This window comes from Misgurnus anguillicaudatus, chromosome 8 (assembly GCF_027580225.2).
Source record: "Misgurnus anguillicaudatus chromosome 8, ASM2758022v2, whole genome shotgun sequence".
In the NCBI taxonomy this organism is placed as follows: Eukaryota; Metazoa; Chordata; class Actinopteri; order Cypriniformes; family Cobitidae; genus Misgurnus; species Misgurnus anguillicaudatus.
The window spans coordinates 19,942,605-19,961,166 of NC_073344.2; the positions used below are offsets into that span (position 1 = coordinate 19,942,605).

The 18,562-nt window shown below is 37.3% G+C and overlaps 1 protein-coding gene across 1 annotated transcript in view; it reads left to right on the forward strand.

Annotated features, from left to right (window-relative positions):
• tafa3a (TAFA chemokine like family member 3a) overlaps positions 1–15,215 on the forward strand; it is a 141,137-nt gene extending 125,922 nt beyond the window's left edge. The window contains exons 3-5 of the mRNA XM_055213640.2: positions 373–522; positions 5,583–5,707; positions 14,513–15,215. Of these exons, the coding sequence (XP_055069615.1) occupies positions 373–522; positions 5,583–5,707; positions 14,513–14,524 (287 nt within the window). The 3' untranslated portion in view covers positions 14,525–15,215. The remainder of the gene's footprint in view (positions 1–372; positions 523–5,582; positions 5,708–14,512) is intronic.
• Positions 15,216–18,562: the final 3,347 nt, after the last annotated feature.

Genomic DNA, 18,562 nt, shown 5'->3' on the forward strand with positions numbered 1-18,562 from the left:
TTACCATGATAAAACGGGATACAACCACGTAACTGGAATCAACTAAAGGATAATGACATATTTATTCAAAATATAATACTAACTTGATTAGCAGTTTCAGGTGTGTTTGATTGGGGTTGGAACTGAAATCTGCAAGACAGGTGCCCAAACTCTTTATACGAAAGTGAAACATACTATATAACAATCTACAGAATATCTAGTACTATATACTGCTGTGACCTGTGATAATTCAAACTGCATGCATTTGCACAAATGAAATTGCATTCACTGCAGAGTATGCATTCGAGCTTTGATGTATCCAGCGCAGGCGAGGGAAGGTTGAAACAGCTGGTTGATTTTAATAGACTCGGTGTCCTTGTTGTTTTTCCTCAGTGCACGTCAAAGCAGGAACCTGTGAGGTCATCGCAGCCCACCGCTGCTGCAACAAGAATAAAATTGAGGAACGTTCCCAAACTGTCAAGTGTTCTTGCTTCCCCGGGCAGGTCGCTGGGACGACAAGAGCAGCTCCCTCCTGTGTGGATGGTAAGACTGTGTGTTTTTTGTACTGCGTTTGGGGAATTACCGTATATAAAACAGAATGGTTTATGTTTTTTAAGTAAAAAATGTATATATTTATATAAATATGTTTGTTTGTGTTACATTTACATTTAAGCATTTAGCAACAGCCTTTATCCTTAGTGGGCTTTCACACTGGCAGTTCACACAGGGGCTTTCGGTGCATGGCCCTTCCCCTAAAACAATGCGAGCATTCATTCAGGTTGAAGAGGTATTCGAAAGTTAAAAGTGAAGCCTGCGTCCAATTAACCACACTTACGGTCTTTGCACTTGACCGCTTGAATACTTACATGACGTATTTCCTGTATTTTGCCCAAGTGGGCTTGAAGATCCCAAACGTGCATGTAAAAATTTTTCACCTGATGGGACACACTTAACAAGTGTTAAAATGTCAATCCAAGTTATGGCAGCAATTTGCACCGAAACATATTCATTTTAAAGACATGGGACAGTCTTGCGCCCTTACTTCCTGTCGCATACACGCGCTCTCAAGTGGCCAAGACCGCAAGTGGGGTTATTTGGACGCAGCCTGACCCCCCAGTCACATTAGCTACAAGAGACAGAGACAGAGCGACAGGCTACAATTCATTTTCAATGGAAGTGGCCGTTTGCCAGCGACAAGCGACGAGCTCGGCGCTGCGCGAGCAAGGTGGGGCCAAAACAGACAAGCAGGCTATTTTATGCAAATGCTGAGCAATGCGACAAAGCGACTGCCAATCGGAGTGAAGGAGCAGCGTGACGTAGGTCTGTGGTCGAGTCTGAGAAAATAATTCAAGATGGCGGAAAATGCGTATTTATGCATATATCTGATAAGTTTGGCATTTTATCTCATATGTTTTGTTACTTTTATCGAGAAATACATACTTTTAAATCCAAAAACACCGTTCTTGTAACTCAACAAGACCTCTAAAGTGACTTTTGATACCGCTTTTAGAAACTAGCCAAGGGACGCCCATCAAGCGAGTGCGTGTCGCTCGGTGTCGCTCACTTTTGTAGCTAATGTGACTGTAGGGTAAGGCAGCTTTCCTTCAAGTGGGCGTGGTTTCAGCACAGACAGCAGACACGCCCCCAGCATTTGTCCTAGTTTTTGTTGGCGATTTTTTTTTTAATCATTCAAATTTGGCTGGGTGGTAAATAAAACATTTTTCTGTGGCGTGACAAACTGAGAACACATTTAATATCAGACTTTACACGGACTTTGTGAATCGGAGCTTGATGAGAATTGGTCTGGTTTCACACTCACTCAATGCTGCGGGGGCGCAGAGGAACAATCGCACTTGGGCTCGGACCACAGCAAATGAGCCCAGTGTAAAAATGCCCCTAAAATAGTAAGGAAAACTATACGATGATTCATCTTAAAAATGCAATAAGATGTGCAATACATTTTAAATAATAATAGCTTATAAATGTTTTAAAAAAAATTGTTTTCTTTAACAATTACATTACCATATGTGTCAAATAAGACCTTTGGACTCATACCATGTATTTTTGAAGCACATAAACTATGGTAGGCCATTAAAAACATCCGAAATTTTTTTTTTATATCATGCCCAAAAATCTTTTAAACAAGATACATTTTTAATGTAAATAACACAAACATTGCCAACTCTGTGTTTTTGTCTTTTATTTTGTCTTTTTTAAAGGGGACATATCATGAAAATCTGACTTTTTCCATGTTTAAGTGCTATAATTGGGTCCCCAGTGTTTCTATCATCAGAAAATGTGAAAAAGATCAACCCAGTAACTTAGTTTTGGTAAACTTTGCAAGCATGTCATTGAAATTTGGCTCCCCTTGTGATGTCAGAAGGGGATAATAGCGCCCCTAAATCTGCACTATTCAACGACAGCACTGCCATTTAGTGCAGAGATCAGCTCATTTGCACTAAAAAGGACACCCAAAACGATACATTTTGCTCACACCTACAAAGTGCCAATTTTAACATGTTATAATAAATTATCTCTATATATTATTTTGAGCTTAAACTTCACTTAGGGACTCTGGGGACACTTAAGATTTATTTGACATCTTAATAAAGTCTTGTGAAATGTCCCCTTTAAAAGAATGAATGCTGAATCAAGAGATATCTGCCCACATTTCCATGCGTCTGGTCTGTCAGTTCAGAGTCAGGGGTCTGTTTGAATGTGACATCGTCATCCTGCTGTTCGCTGAAGTGCAGCGTGGGCCGCTTGTCTAATAACATGTCAACAGCTTTCCTCGCTAGACGGGTCAATCGATCCTGATCTTCTTTTCTGCCCTCTAATGCATCTGACAGGCCCTCGTAACCCCTTACTGAGAGCCAAGACAACAGCAAAAACCCACCAGATCTGAAGCTGAACGTAATTTTAGCTCACTGTTTTCTGCGTTTATGCTTGTGTGTGTAAAAATGTATAAAAAGTCAAAAGACACCAGTGGCGGCTCGTGACTTCTTTATCGATGAGGCACTAATAGGGAAACTCGTCAAAACATCATGATGTGTGTGTGTGTGTGTGTGGATCGTCCATGTGTCATGTGAACCAATGTGCATTGTGCGTCATGTCAAAATATGTGCCTGCTACAGACCCTTCAAGGGTTTATGATAAAATATATATAGCTAGATAATCGCTTAATCTTAATCTTAAGTGTAATCACGGTTTAGTGTTTAAAAGAATAGTCTATCCTTTTTCCATATTAAACTAAGTTATTACCTTAACTAAGAAGAGTTGATACATACCTCTATCATCTTAGTGCATGCACTTCATCGCTGTGGCGCGCGGCGACACTTTGATAGCATTTAGCTTAGCCCCATTCATTCAATGGTACCAAACAGAGATAAAGTTAGAAGTGAACAAACACATTAACGTTTTCCTATTTGAGACGAGTGGTTGTGCGAGCAAGTTTGGTGGCACAAAATAGGGCGTGGCGCTTTTCTGAGCGGATTTAAAAGGGTAACTATATTGTATGACGTAATAGCACTTTTGGGAGTACTTCGACTCGGCGCAGTAACACTCTCCCTCTCATTATGAGTTTCAAAGTAAGTTTAAAATGGAAAAAGGATAGACTATTCCTTTAAGTAAGACATGAGCATCTCTTTAATCATGAACCCTTTTGACGCATATGCAGCAGGCACGTATTTTGATATGAAACACGCAATGCACATAGGTTCCCATGACGCATCGAAAACGTTTTGACATGATGAGCCACACATATGACACCCAGAACACATATTTTGTTTCCGAGGAAGCACCAACCACCACTTAAAGACATTGAAATGAACGACGTAAGCCTTTTGTCTATACAGTTTACAAGATTGGCTGGACATAATGGGTGGCATTTTTATGCATATGTGACCCAGTACCCATACGGCAAAAAAAAAAAAAAAATTAAATACATTTTTAAATATATTTTTAAATATTTTGCTAAAATATAATTTTGAATATTTTTACAAAAATATATATTTAATTTATATTTATATTTATATTTATATTTATATTTATATTTATATTTATATTTATATTTATATTTATATTTATATTTTTGGCAATTTTTTATATTTTAAAATATATTTCAAAAGTAAATACATTTTAAAGCTTTGAAATATTCCAATATTTTTTTTAAATCCAAGGAATTTATACAAGTCGCATTGGAAGAAAAACTTAACATAACAGTTTTAAAAAGGTTCAAATGAAATATTTTTAACTTAAAAATATACTTTATAAAATTAACTTGTATTTAGCATATATTTAGGCAAAAAAAATGTTTGCCCTTGAAATACATTTTGATATATGAATGTTAAAACTAAATATATTTCCAAATTCAAAAATATATTCAAGTCAGCAACCCATTCTAAAACAATTATTTAGCCTATATTTAAAATATATTTTTGGCCAGAGAAATTTATTTACACTGTAAAAAATACTTTGCTGCCTTAAAATACCTTGCCGAATCAACTCGGATCTACAAGTAATTTCAACTTGCTATTATTTATCTTGACTAGAGATGAGTTGTTATAACTACACTGCCCTACAAAGCCAAAGCGCAGTAACTACGCATTTGGTCAAAATTGAGTTAAGGGTTAAAATGGGCTTTGTGAGATCTGTTGTGTCTTGTGACAAAGTCTCCTGGTTAAATTTTGTCCCAATTCAGAGAAATGTGTGTGCCAAAATTGCAGTAACATGTTTGACTGGCTGGTGTAAAAAACTTTAAAGCCGTTTTTCTCAGTTTCAGTGTTTGCGTAGATACTGCACATAGCCTTTGGAGGGCAGTACAGGTGAGTTGTTATAACTTATAAAATTAAGTTGACTTTTCTCAACTATATTTTATAAGTTATGACAACTCATCTTTGTTGACATGACTTGTAAATCTTAGTTAATTTAACAAAAAAAATTAAGGCAGCAAAGTTTTTTTTACAGTGTATTTATTTATTGCCGTATGGGTCTGTAAAATTCAGGCTAAAGTCCCTCAATCTAATTATGAGATTAAGATAATTGACGTTTTTTTTCCACATTGATTTCAATCTTTGTCATGACCTTACTCAGACAATATTAAAGATATTAAGGTTATATTTTACCAAATGTTTTTTTTATATTATGTATGACCTTATTTGAATCGTATAGGTACTCCATCCGTCTTTCTCCTTGGCCTAAATTAAAAATCGAGGCCTAAAGCTTGACTACATCTAACTTCTGCCCAACCTCTATCATCTTGACATAAAGGTAGACCGTTCTCCCTAAAGATATACTGTACGGTACAGCGAGCTCACAATGGATTGATTGATTCAAACTGTCGGCATGGAATCAAACATCCTTCTGCCGCATCAGAGTTTTTGGGAAAAAGAGAAGGAAAGACATACTGTAGGTTTATTTCTTTTGACGTGGATGAGGGTCAGACCTTCTAAGCTTTCTTTTGCTCTCAATTTTCACTTCCTCATCCTTCAACATATCGGATGGGTGGCGATTCAGGATTCCTCAGAGTGAGTGGTGTATTAAGATCTCTTTTTCTCTTTCTCTCTCTCCTCTTCCTCCTCCTCCCTTTCTTTCTCTCCATACAGCTTCTATAGTAGCACAGAAATGGTGGTGTCAGATGCAGCCTTGTATGGAGGGCGAGGAGTGTAAAGTTCTGCCCGATCTGAAGGGCTGGAGCTGCAGCACGGGAAACAAAGTCAAGACAACCAAGGTGAGAGAAGACGTGAATTCAATTTCATTTCATTAACTCAATTATAGGGCGCTTTTCACAGTACACACTCTAAAAAACGCGGGGGATTTTCAACCCAACGTGGGGTCAGAAAGGGACAAACACAGTTGTTAGGTTAGATTAACCCAGAATTTTTTTTTATTTGACCCAACCCAACATAGGTTCAATTACAACCCAACATGTTGGGTTAATCCCTTTTTGACCCAACGCTAGGTTGAATATAACCCTGCATTATATTGTTCCGATATACAGTAACTCCACAAAATCAATTTAATCAGTGGCGGCTCGTGACTGCTCATACGAGGGGCGCAAATTCAAAATATGTGTTCGGAGTGTGTGTTGCTCGTGTTTTCAAAGTATGTGTTTGTTGTGTCATGTGAACCATGTGCATCACGAGTTTTGTCAAAATAAGTGCCTGCTGCATACGCGTCAAAACCGTTTATGATAAAAGAGACGCTCACGTTCACAAAATACACGCAAGACACTCTCTTAACAGTAAACTCTGATTACGCATGAGATTATGCGAGTATCTGGCAAAAGCGAGCGTCTCTTTTATCATAAACCCTTTAGACGCGTCTGCAGCAGGCACTTATTTTAACAAGACACGTGATGCACATACTCACTCGACGTGCAGAACACATATTTCTAAAGTACAAACTACACACATGACGAGCTACATACATGTTGTGACAAACTTCACATCGAGCGCCCTCGAAAAAAAAAAGTCACCGGCCGTTTACTGCATTTAATGATGGCACAGTTCCTAAAAGTCATAGAAAAATAAATATTTATATACCTCTGCTATAGCAGTCAAGCTATATAACTCAAATATAAGGATTTAAAGGCCTAACCTAACATGAATAGGTACCATAATTCCCTTGTGACAACATAAATTATAGACTGGGGCTACGTCTGAGGTCTAAAAATACTGCCTAAAACGTGTGCTGTTACACATTCAAAAGACTTGAGGTTTCAGATCAGTTTTGTGCCAAGCAATTGCCTTTGATGAACTGTCAGTGTTTAAAGGGGTCATGTGACGTTGCTAAAAAAATCAGTTTTTGGTGTAATGCAAATTATTTTCCACATACACTGTAAAAATGATTTTGTGGCTAAATAAAATGAGTAAATTATTTTACAAATATCATTATTGTTTTTTTTTTAATAAAAAATAACACAAAAAAGGTAAGGTAATTCTAAATGAACACATTATTTAGTAAATTCAACTAAATTTTATCACATAAATTTGTAAGAAGGAAATTAAATTAATAATTTTGGGTTGAAACTACTAAATTATTTTAGTAAATATAACTAAGCAGGCAGTGGACTAAAAATAATACACTGGATTTACTTAAAAATATAGTTAATCACAATTGCTTAATTGCTTAAAATGTCATGTAAAACTTACTTTAAAAATTGCAATTGTTTAAATTGCTTACAAATTCCATGTAAAACTTACTTACAACATTGCAATTGCTTTAAATTTCATCTAAAACGTACTTTAAAAATTGCAATTGCTAAATTGCCTACAAATTCCATGTAAAACCTACTTAAAAAATTGCACTTGCTTAAATTGCTTACAAATTCCATGTAAAACTTACTTAAAAAAGTGGATGCAAAAATGATGCACTATATTTTAATATTTTTTCAGTGTACCACATTATTGTTACACCTCTATGCCGCGCCTTTCTGAAATGCTTTGATTTTTACAAAGCTCTGATTGGCCAGCTATACAGGGCATTGTGACTGGCCGAATACCTCAAGCGTGTGACGGAAATGATACGCCCCTTACCATATTTGGAACATCAGCTCCTAAAGCACAGCATCTCCACAACATGGCCACAGCGAGAATAAAATATATGCCTTCTGTCTTTGTGTATACATTTGGGCGGTGTTATGCAAATAGTGACAATATCACACAGTGACATGGATATGTGGGGGCGTGTTTGAATGAGGTGGTTTAGGAAGGCGTGGATAAAAATGGCCAATAGTAAAAAATGAGCAAACATCATTTGATTTATAATATGAGAGGCACAAGATATTTCTTAGTTCCTGACTGCTTCCGTTCTTGTGCCCTAGTTTTCAGCCTGTCAGGTTTTCAGCTTATTAGGTGAACAGTCTTGCATCTGACATTGCCTTTAAATAAAACACAACCTGGGACCCCCGTACAACTTTTGTTGCGAGAAAAAAAGGCCATGCAAAAGCAACACAACCCGACATTACATTTACGAAAGTCAACGTAGGGCACCGATGCGCTTCCCCAGGTTAATTCGAGTTATTGTTTTGATGTTTGCCGCCACGTGTTCGCGAACGCCTCTGTATGTTTCGTTGACACACTGGGCTTGTAGCCATCCATCAGACTGAGTTTGACTCACCAAATGCTTGCGCTCCAGTCGGGTTCTCCATTATTCATGGGGAGCGAGGGCCTGTGTGAGGCAGACCTTTTTTACTTTAGCCTTGTTAATAATTCATGGCGCTGCACTCACGTCAACAGCAGGCAGACCTCGGAGGTGTCGAGAGCTTCTTTTAAACCCCCGGCTTGATTTTGGAGCCCTCTGGGTCATCGGCCGTGCACACAGGCGTGCAAACACCTGCAAGCTGGAGATCCCAAAAAGTGCTGGGGCAGGATGGTATTGATGTACAGTAAAAACCGATGATGACATCAGGTCTTTGAAAACTGATTCATGGGTAATTTTTAAAGGGGTTCATTCAATCAAACAGTGAAGGGGTTTTTAAAAGACATTAGATTCCCAATCTTTATCCTGTCTTAAATACTTAAGATTATAAGTTTTTATAATGTAAATTTTATGCACATAATATTTACTTTAATTCATCTTTTACAGAAGTGATATAGGCCTACTAATAAATAAAACTGTATGCGCAAAATTACTTTTTTTGAGAGTTTTAATTTAAACAGTCCATTACTAATATTTTTTTTTATTAAAAGTTTAGCATTTTTCTACTGAATTCTATTTTAATAATTATAGTCATAATTTGACTGAAAGAAATTGAATACATATTATATATGATTGTCTCTAATGGCAGCTGACATTAACTTCATGTTCTGGTGATCTATGTTATCCCATCATGATTGAAGAATATATATGTTTATTAAAGTGCATGTTTGTTTATTAATGCAGGCAAGGAAGCCTGACCTTTTGTAAGGAGTAAAAAAATGAAAGGTGTTCTGGTTTAATATGCATATACAGAAATGTCTAGTGAGCATGTCTGGTTACTACAGAAACAGAAATTTTTAGGTCATTCCTAAGTGGATTTCCCTAAAGGCCGAAACATTGTGGCGATGTTGAGCACCACAACCAGCCTGATGCTGTGTGCACACTACCGCTGTGTGTCGCCCGTCTCTTTGTGAATAAATGAATGCGTTTTTGCCGAATGGGCCCGAGACGACCCAAACTATCTTGCATGTGTGCGCCGAGTCCTTTTCCAACCCCTGCTTTGTTGGCCAAGAACGCTAGCGACATTGTATGGCTAGCGGTAGAGTAATTTTTGTTGAGACACACCTGTCGATCAATTTTAAATGTACATTTTAGCATTTACCTTGGTGTTGTCATCAAATAACAAAGTAAAATTGAGCAACGGGCCACATTGGTTGCGAGGCCACCGGGGATCTTTGTGTTTGACTGGTGCGTGTGGAGCTGCAGACTGCACACAAATCGGTGCCATTTACATTCATGTCCAGTCGGGTTAAAAAAAATTGGCACTGGTTCGGGTCGGATTCGGGTCTAATTTTCTCGGGTTTGTCTCGGGTTGGTTTTTCTTAAAAAAAAAAAAAAAGTGTGCACGTTTGGGTAAAAAGTGATTCGGGTACATTTCTTTGGACCCGAGAAGACCTCTAGTTTATGGGGCATTAATAAATGTTAAAAGTTATGCTTGATTTTATAAATGTATTAGTAATGCCGAAACTTACATGAGCTAACAGCAATAAATTCTTTAGAAGTATTGCTCATTGTTAGTTCATGTTAGCTAATGCATTAACTAATTGTTAACAAATACAACCTTATTGTAAAGTGTTACCCGTATTGTTTATTGTTATTCTGCATACACATCAAATGCGAAGCATTGTGTTCCTCGCTCTAGATCAGTCGCGGGATTTAACTTTGTGCCATGCAAATTTTCAAAATTTGGTGTGCATATTTTCATTTTGCGCGGAAGACGCATTTGAGACGAGTAGCGTGTGTTCGCGGCAATCGCGCTAACCAATTAGTGCCATTCAGATTGCCCCATGCCTATTTGCGTCTATTCACATCTTTGAATTGACTTTGTATGTAATATATTTGCGCAAATAGTTAAAATCACTTCTGGTGTGTACGCCCCATTAGTTAATGTAAGCTAATGCAAAAAAACAACATGATCTCTTGGAAAGTTGTGTTATATTCACGCAAAATTTTATAAATTTATTTGTGTCCTTGGCACGAAATTCAGATTTTTTACGTGCCTTGAGCACCACTTTCTTTTTCGTGTCATTTTGTGTATTGTTTTCTCCTTTTTTCCCCCTATTTTTAAATCATTGTTGCTTGGGGTTATATTTGGCGTTTAGGTTAGGATACTTTTATGTATTGGTTTCTACATGTTTTTCTTCCGCTATTAAAACTATTCTCGCCTGGAGTTGGGGCGGTTTGGGTTAGGATGTCTTACAATGTAACAGAAAGTGATTCTAACCACAAGCGACAATGATAAGAAAATAGGAAAAAAACAATACATAAAATGAAATGAAAAATCGTGCAATGCACACAAAAAAAACTATTTATAGAAATTTGTCACGAAAAAGACATTCATAATAAAGCAAAATTTCGTGCCATAGACACAAATAAATTGCTACAATTTTGTGTGACTATAACACGACTTTCCGTGAGATCAGTCTGCAAAAAAACTACGTATAGACGGTTTCAGCAGTTACAACATAAACAAACAGCTTTGTGGAACAAACTAAACTTTCTGTAAACTTCCATAAAGAATCAATAACATCAAATTCGTTTTAGAGTAGTTTATTTCTGATAACAAGTAAAATAAATAACAAGTAGATTACTTTTGTTTAAATCATAGCTATAGCATATCAAAAACTACATTGAGCTTACGGTACTGTGTAAAATGAATGTATCGTCGCTGTCCGATGAAAACCACGTATGTCCATTTTGCCGATTTTGATATTTTTCGACGGATTAAATGTCCAGGTTTTTTTCCGTATACAGTATGCTTTACATAACTAAATGGTATATCCATTTGGTGTCAAAGCTGTCAATCACGCCGCGTATCTCCCGCCCTGTGGAAGCATCTCACCGGTCTCATGAAGTTTCATCGAAGCTCAGCACTGGATAGCCGAATAAACATAGCCTGGTGAGACAATGACTTTCCTTCATCGAGGTAAACGTTTCCCCCCTGACGCCAGACGTACGTCTAGGAGTGACAAAATTACGGTAGGACTGTGCCAACCAAATATCTGTCTAGCATTACCATGTCAGTGTATTGATTCATTGTCCCTTCATAGTTTGCAAGAGACAATAATTAAACCAAGACGTAGGCTCACATAGCTCCCTTTACATGATCACAATCTCTCGTCTTTAGGAAACCAAAACATTTGTTATTTTCGACGAGGTATTTGTTTAATAGTTTTAGTTTAGCCACTAGCCAGAAAATTAAACAAACAAAGACCGGAAGTTCAGTTTCGTCCAGACAGACGCTTAACCACGACAACCTGTGTGCTACTGAAGAAACGTCTACACAAAAATCCCAGACTTTCACTTCATCATACATCTCTATATTATGTTGCACATTTGCTCAGGTCTGAACTTGCCCGCCCTAAAATTTCTATCAAATTACCAAGTCTAGTCATGCCAACGCACTACATTTCTGAACCAAATAGAGGAAAGGTGTCCAGAACAGATTCAAAATCCTCTGTGTGTCCTCTGGCTGCCTGCTGGCAATGACCTGGAGGTGTAGATTAGACTGCGCTCCCCTTAGCTGCCTGCCAGTTTGGTCTCATTCGCGGCCATGGAGACCTGCCCTATCCCGGCCTCTGATCCCGGAGCCATGCTTTTTGTGTTAGAGAGCTGGAGCAGGACCAGACTTGCATGCTAAACCCTTCGGATCCAGAGGAACTAACAGTTTTGTTCCCCTAGCGTGCTGCCGGTCTATTTCCGGCTCGCGACCGCTGAGTTCATACTGGTGGTGTGGTTAATGACACTTGTAGGTGACAGTACATCATGCATGTGTCAATCCCCGCACCAACACCTTTTGCCTTAGAGGAAACTTCAGATTTTTCTATTTTTATATTGCTTGGAAAGTATACGAGATAATTAGTTAGCACTCTGTGCTGGTTGCCATTGCGTTTTGCTGACTTACGTTGCGGTATTGCGGTCTAATTCAGTCGACACAGCAATTTAAACATTTCTAACATCCTGAAAGCTGGGTGGGTCGTGGGTGGTATGAGTCTGAATATTATGCCATGTTAATGCTACACTCTCAAAAAAAAAATGGTACCCTTTCAAAAGGTACACCTAAAGTGTGCGCAATGGTACATAAGAGACATACTGCATTGGTACCACAAAGGTAGATATCTGAATATAAATGGTACATATAAAGATCTTTTTAAAGGATACTGACAGCCTTTATTTATTTTTATTTCTAACTGTGTACAGTATTTACTGTATATTATTAGAGTTATTATACTGGGAATTCAATGGACTAAATGATGTATATTATATGACCATACTGTATGGCAATGCCTAGTTTTGTATTAGGCCTATTCATAGATTTTAATACTTCGCAAATGCAGGCAAATTTATCTTATTTATTTCTCTTTCCATTTTCGATTTAATGCACAAACCAAATAACAGGAGATTCATAACAGATTTATGAATCATAAATCTGGCATTAGTGCAAAACAGTTTCACATTATGTAACACTTGCGTTAAAAGACTCAAAACAATAAAAGTTAATATTATATAACAGATATTTCTAATTCTAGTTTCATTTAAAGTGGATTTCATTCAGACCGCATATAATTCAGTTGAATTCAGTATCATTGCATTTTTGCTTATCGATATTTTAAAGGGATAGTTCACCCCAAAATTTAAATTCTGTCATCATTTACTCACCTTTAAGTCATTACAGGCCTGTATAAATTTCAAAGGAAGATATTTTGAGCTAGGTTTGTAAAAAATACATTTTTGAGCACCATTGACTTCCATAGTATTTGTTTTTCCTACTATGGAAGTCAATGGAGCTCCTTTTTTTTTTTGCTTGATTACAAATATCTTCCTTTGTGTTCAGCAGAATCTTATAGAGGTCTGTAACAACTTGAAGGTGAGTAAATGATGACATAATTTAAAATTTTGCGTGAACTATCACTTTAAAGGGATAGTCCATTTAAAAATGAAAAATTTCTCATCATTTTCACATCCTTTACGTTGTTACAGACCTGTATACATTTCTCTGTTCTGATGAACATGAAGGAAGATATGAGCAAGGTTTGCTAATAAAACATTTTTGAGCACCATTGACTTCCATAGTATTTGTTTTTCATACTATGGAAGTCAATGGTGCTCTTGTTTATTTGCTTGATGACAAATATCTTCCTTTTTGTTCAGCAGAATCTTATACAGGTCTGTAACAACTTGGAGGTTAGTAAATAATGACATAATTTTCATTTTTGCGTGAACTATCACTTTAAATTTCATTCAGACCGCGTATCAGTTGAATTCAGTATAAGTGCAAAAGTGCATTTTTGCCTACCGATATTTTAAACGGACAGTTCATCCCAAAATTAAAATGTTCTCATCATTTTCACATCCTTTACGTTGTTACAGACCTGTATACATTTCTCTGTTCTGATGAACATAAAGGAAGATATGAGCAAGGTTTGTAAAAAAACATTTTTGAGCACCATTGACTTCCATAGTATTTGTTTTTCATACTATGGAAGTCAATGGTGCCCCTGTTTTTTTTTTGTTGTTGTTGTTTTTTTTGCTTGTTTACAAATATCTTCCTTTATGTTGAGCAGAATCTTATACATGTCTGTAACGAGTTGAAGGTGAGTAAATAATGACATCATTTAAATTTTTGCATGAACTATCACTTTAAAGGGATAGTCCACTTAAAAAATTTAAATTTTCTCATCATTTTCTCACCTTTAAGTTATTACAGACCTGTATACATTTCTCTTTTCTAATGAACATAAAGGAAGATAGGAGCAAGGTTTGTAAAAAAAAAACATTTTTGAGCACAATTGACTTCCATTGTATTTGTTTTTCCTACTATGGAAGTCAATGATGCTCCTGTTTTTTTTTTTTTTTTTGCTTGATTACAAATATCTTCCTTTGTGTTGAGCAGAATCTTATACATGTCTGTAATGAGTTGAAGGTGAGTAAATAATGACATCATTTAAATTTTTGCATGAACTATCACTTTAAAGGGTTAGTCCACTTAAAAATGAAAATTTTCTCATTTTCTCACCTTTAAGTTATTACAGACCTGTATACATTTCTTTGTTCTGATGAATATGAAGGAAGATATTGTAAAGAATGTTTGTAACCAAATCGATCATGAGCCCCATTCACTTCAATAGTAGGAATAAAGAATACTATGGAAGTGAATGGATGGTTTGTTTCAGAATATCTTCCTTTGTGTTCATCAGAACAAAAAAATAATAATACAGGTTTGTAACAATACGAGAGTGAGTAAATGATGACAGAATTTATATTTTTGGGTGAACTATCCATTTAATAGATATGGAGAATAATGATATACTAAATAATACATTTTCTTTTTCAGGTCACACGATAGTTTGGGATCAATATGCATTTGGGATTAGCAGTGTTTTTTGGATCAAAGAAATGGATATGAAGACACATTGACTTCAGTGTACTTCACAACTATTTGAACTTGGACGTTGGATGATGAATACTAATATTCCTCGGAATGGACCATTTGAACACATGGAAAAACGTTTCTCTTCCCCCTCTATTTTTGGTCTGCCGAACTCCTGTTTTTTGTTTTATATGACATTGTTGGACAAGATTCTCATGCATTATGTAAAGTAAATATTTCATAAGATCATCAAGACACCGTTCGACAACTTCACAGCAATGGATTACATTTCTCCGACGCAAATGTGGACTTAAAAGGTTCACTTACTACTTGAATCATGTGTGTTTCAGGAGCACCGCTATTCAGTTCCCTGTCTTTTACCAGTATTTTCTTCTATGGGCAGATCTGTTGATCAGCGTGGGTGTTTGATTTTTGGATATGCTTGTGGGACACTCGGCCCTATTTCGAAATGGACTTGTGCAGGCGAGAGGCGAGTATAAAAATAAGAATTACAGTTATTAATAATGGATGAAAAGCCGTAGTGGTCTAGTGGACCGGTGAAAATGAAGATAGCAAAAAGATTTATTGTTTGTTTTTAAAAGCTTTGGTGGCCGCTATTGAGTAACAGTGTCAGTATTATCTCCAATAAAAGTATCTCTATGGGAAATCTCGTCCAGTCGTAACTTTGGAGAATGGGTACCTCTCTATCATACAAAAAAAATGCTTTTTATGGCAGGTAAGGAGCAACACACATCATTTTTACATCGCTCATACCTCATATCTCAACTGTAACATAGTAATAATAACGATAATAGTCTAAATAAGCTACAGGTTTTTATTAAAGGGATAGTTCACCCCAAAATGAAAATGATTCTGTCATCATTTATTCCCCATCATGTTGTTCTAAATCTGTATGAGTTTCTTTTTTTCTGTTGAACACAAAGATGTTTTGATAAATGATGGTAAGCACACAGCTGACCCATTGACTTCCATAGTAGGTAAAATAAATACTATGGGCAAAAAATAGTGAGCATTTAAAGGTGCAGTCTGGGATTTTAGCGGCATCTAGGGGTGAGACTGTTAATTGCATCCAACGGCTCAGGTCTAAGGTCACCCGTCCTTTTCGAAACGCATAGTAAAGCTATGCTAGCCACCACAGGACAAACACGTCATCGTCTGAGACAACGTATTGACAAAACGCGCCATGTATGTGGTTCCTTTTTTCAAAATATGTGTTCTGCGCATCGAGAGATCCGATGTGCATCAAGTGTCTTGTCAAAATAAGTGTCTGCTGCAGACGCGTCTAAAGAGTTTATGATAAAAGAGACGCTCACGTTTGCCAGATACTCACATAATCTCATGCGTAATCAAAGTTTACTGTTAAGAGAGTCTCTTGCGTCTATTTTGTGAACATAAACGTCTCTTTTATCACAAACCGTCCTGACGCGTGTGCAGCAGGCACCCACCTTGACAAAACACGCGATGCACATGGTCCACACGACGCAACAAACACATATTTTGAAAACGCAAGCAACACACCACACTCCGAACACTTATTTTTAATTAGCGCCCTTCGGATGAGCAGTCACGAGCCGCCACTGGTAAGAAACATGACGCGACTTCTAAGGGGGCCCGCAGTGTATGTAGATAAAAATGGCTCTTTCTAAGGTAATAAAAACAATGCAGTTCATTATATAAGGTCTTTACACACCACAACAAACATAGTTATGTATATTATATTCCATTTCTGTCAATAGATCCTTTAAAGCACCTTTAAAGATTTATCCAAGCATCTGAAATAATATAGTTCAAGTTCTTGCACCTACACTGTATGTTCAAACAACACAAACAAACAGCCTACGTCTACCGCAACAGATTCAAATCATCACAGGTATCAAGATCAGATTTTCATTGAAATTGACACAAAGTCTTATTTTTATACACATTTCTGCACAGACGCCGCATTATTAGCATGCAGTCTGTGAGACAGATTGTGCTTATGCAGCTGTCACTGAATGCTTCAGACTGACTCGTATAGGGCAGGGCTAATGTTATGAACATGACAGTATTTGCCAGTGATATTGTCTGGCTAATTCACTATTAACAACATCAACAGCAGAACAAGCAGAGACTGAGGCTAGTCAAGATGTCATTTACTTTGAAGATGTCAAGACCAGCTCAATGAAATAATGGAGCATTCATAACTACGAGCTAATGCATTAATGCGTTTATTGAATCAAAGAGAATGAGCACGCGTTCATCTGAAGTGTCGAGTGGGAGATGAAAGCATTGAGAATTGTGTGTGTAAATCAAAAGGTTATAGATGCGGTTAAGGTTTCATACTGTACAGCGGGGTGTCAAACATACGTCCCGTGGGCCGAACACGTCCCACAAAGGTGTCCAATCAGGCCCGCATGATGATTTATTATTAAATACAAATTTTAAAGAACACATTTCATTGCTAAAAATTAACGTGTGTATTTGGTATAATACAATGTGTTTGCATGGTTTATGGATTAAAAAACACATACCGTACATTTTTGTGGCTCCGGATTTCACTCTCTTCCCGAAACGCACAGATTTGAAAAGCTCTGTGTTCCTGATTGGCCAGCTAATCTGTACGTTGTGATTGGACTGAATACCTGTGACGCTCCTTACCATGTTTGAAAGATTCGGTCACAATGCAATGCTAACGGGATTTAATTTACAGGCTGTGAGTCAAAGCGGGAGGAATTATGATAATGGTGGTCTTGTCTACATCATCAATCCCAGGAAGTAAACTGTTGCCTACAATCCGTGTGTTTGTTTTAGTCCTAGAAAAGAGATTTACGTTGGAGATGATAACTCGCGTCATCGTTTACTTTGGGGTATGTACCTTTTGCATATCGTTAACATGTACTAATACACACTTACACACCAAAGGAAATGTTCAAAAAGTTATCCGGCCATCACATGGTGATGTTGTTTACCATCCGGCCCTCAACCTAAAATGAGTTTGACACCCCTGCTGTACAGTATGCATTCAGTACATTGTGCTAAAGGTTATGACATTTGTGTGAACAGTCAGTCCTTACTTGCACCAACTGGTATTGCTGCGCTTTCAATGTCAAGGTTAAAAAATTAGACCTTGAATACACTTTTATATAGTGTCTGGCAAATGCATACATATAATATATAGTCATAAAAGTAAAGGTGCTAAATGAAGGTTCTTAGCAACAATGCCAAAGAAGAACCAATTTTATTCTCTGAAGACCTTTTTAATATGAAAGAATTTTGCAAGAATAATTAAAAGAGTATATTAAACCCAACTGTGAAGCGTGATGAGCTGTTTCAAGCTGGGAACAATAGCAGACGCAGGACAGAGATGATACCTCACAGAGGAACCAGGATTAAGCCGGCATTGCCATGCTGGGACTCTCCACCATTAATCCATCCGGGCCAAGGGCAGACGCAGCAGTCCCAAAATTCACAGGGCCTTCCAGAAGATCCAGAATGAGCCCCTATGAATCATCACACCAGGGATCCTTATCTACATGCGATGCTTGCTCAGGCCACTATAGAGGACTCTGCGAGGGGGGATTTAGCGTGCAGGTGTATCTGCTCAAAGACACAGGTGAGAATCTGTTTATTTGCTCAATGTCACCTCATACCTATCACTGGTTTCATCTTCTCTACCCACATCTGAATGTTAATGAAGTTTATAGTAAACTTTGGAGGAACGCCATAGCGTGTAATCCTAGAGTTTAATTGCAACACCATAGCAGACGACTCTGGGCCAAATCCTGCGGTGCAGATCAGGTCTGAATCCGTCCTGCGGTCGTCTGCTGTCTCATGGAAACCAAATGGATCAAATCTATAGTGAATGCACTGTAAAGTCACTTTGGATAAAAGCATCTGCTAAATGCATAAATTATGCCTAAATGTGTGTGCAACAAGTCAGGAGATGGAGAGAAAATGGCAATATTGCATTTGAATTAATTTTCAGTGTCTGCTGCCCCATTAGGTTCTGAGAAT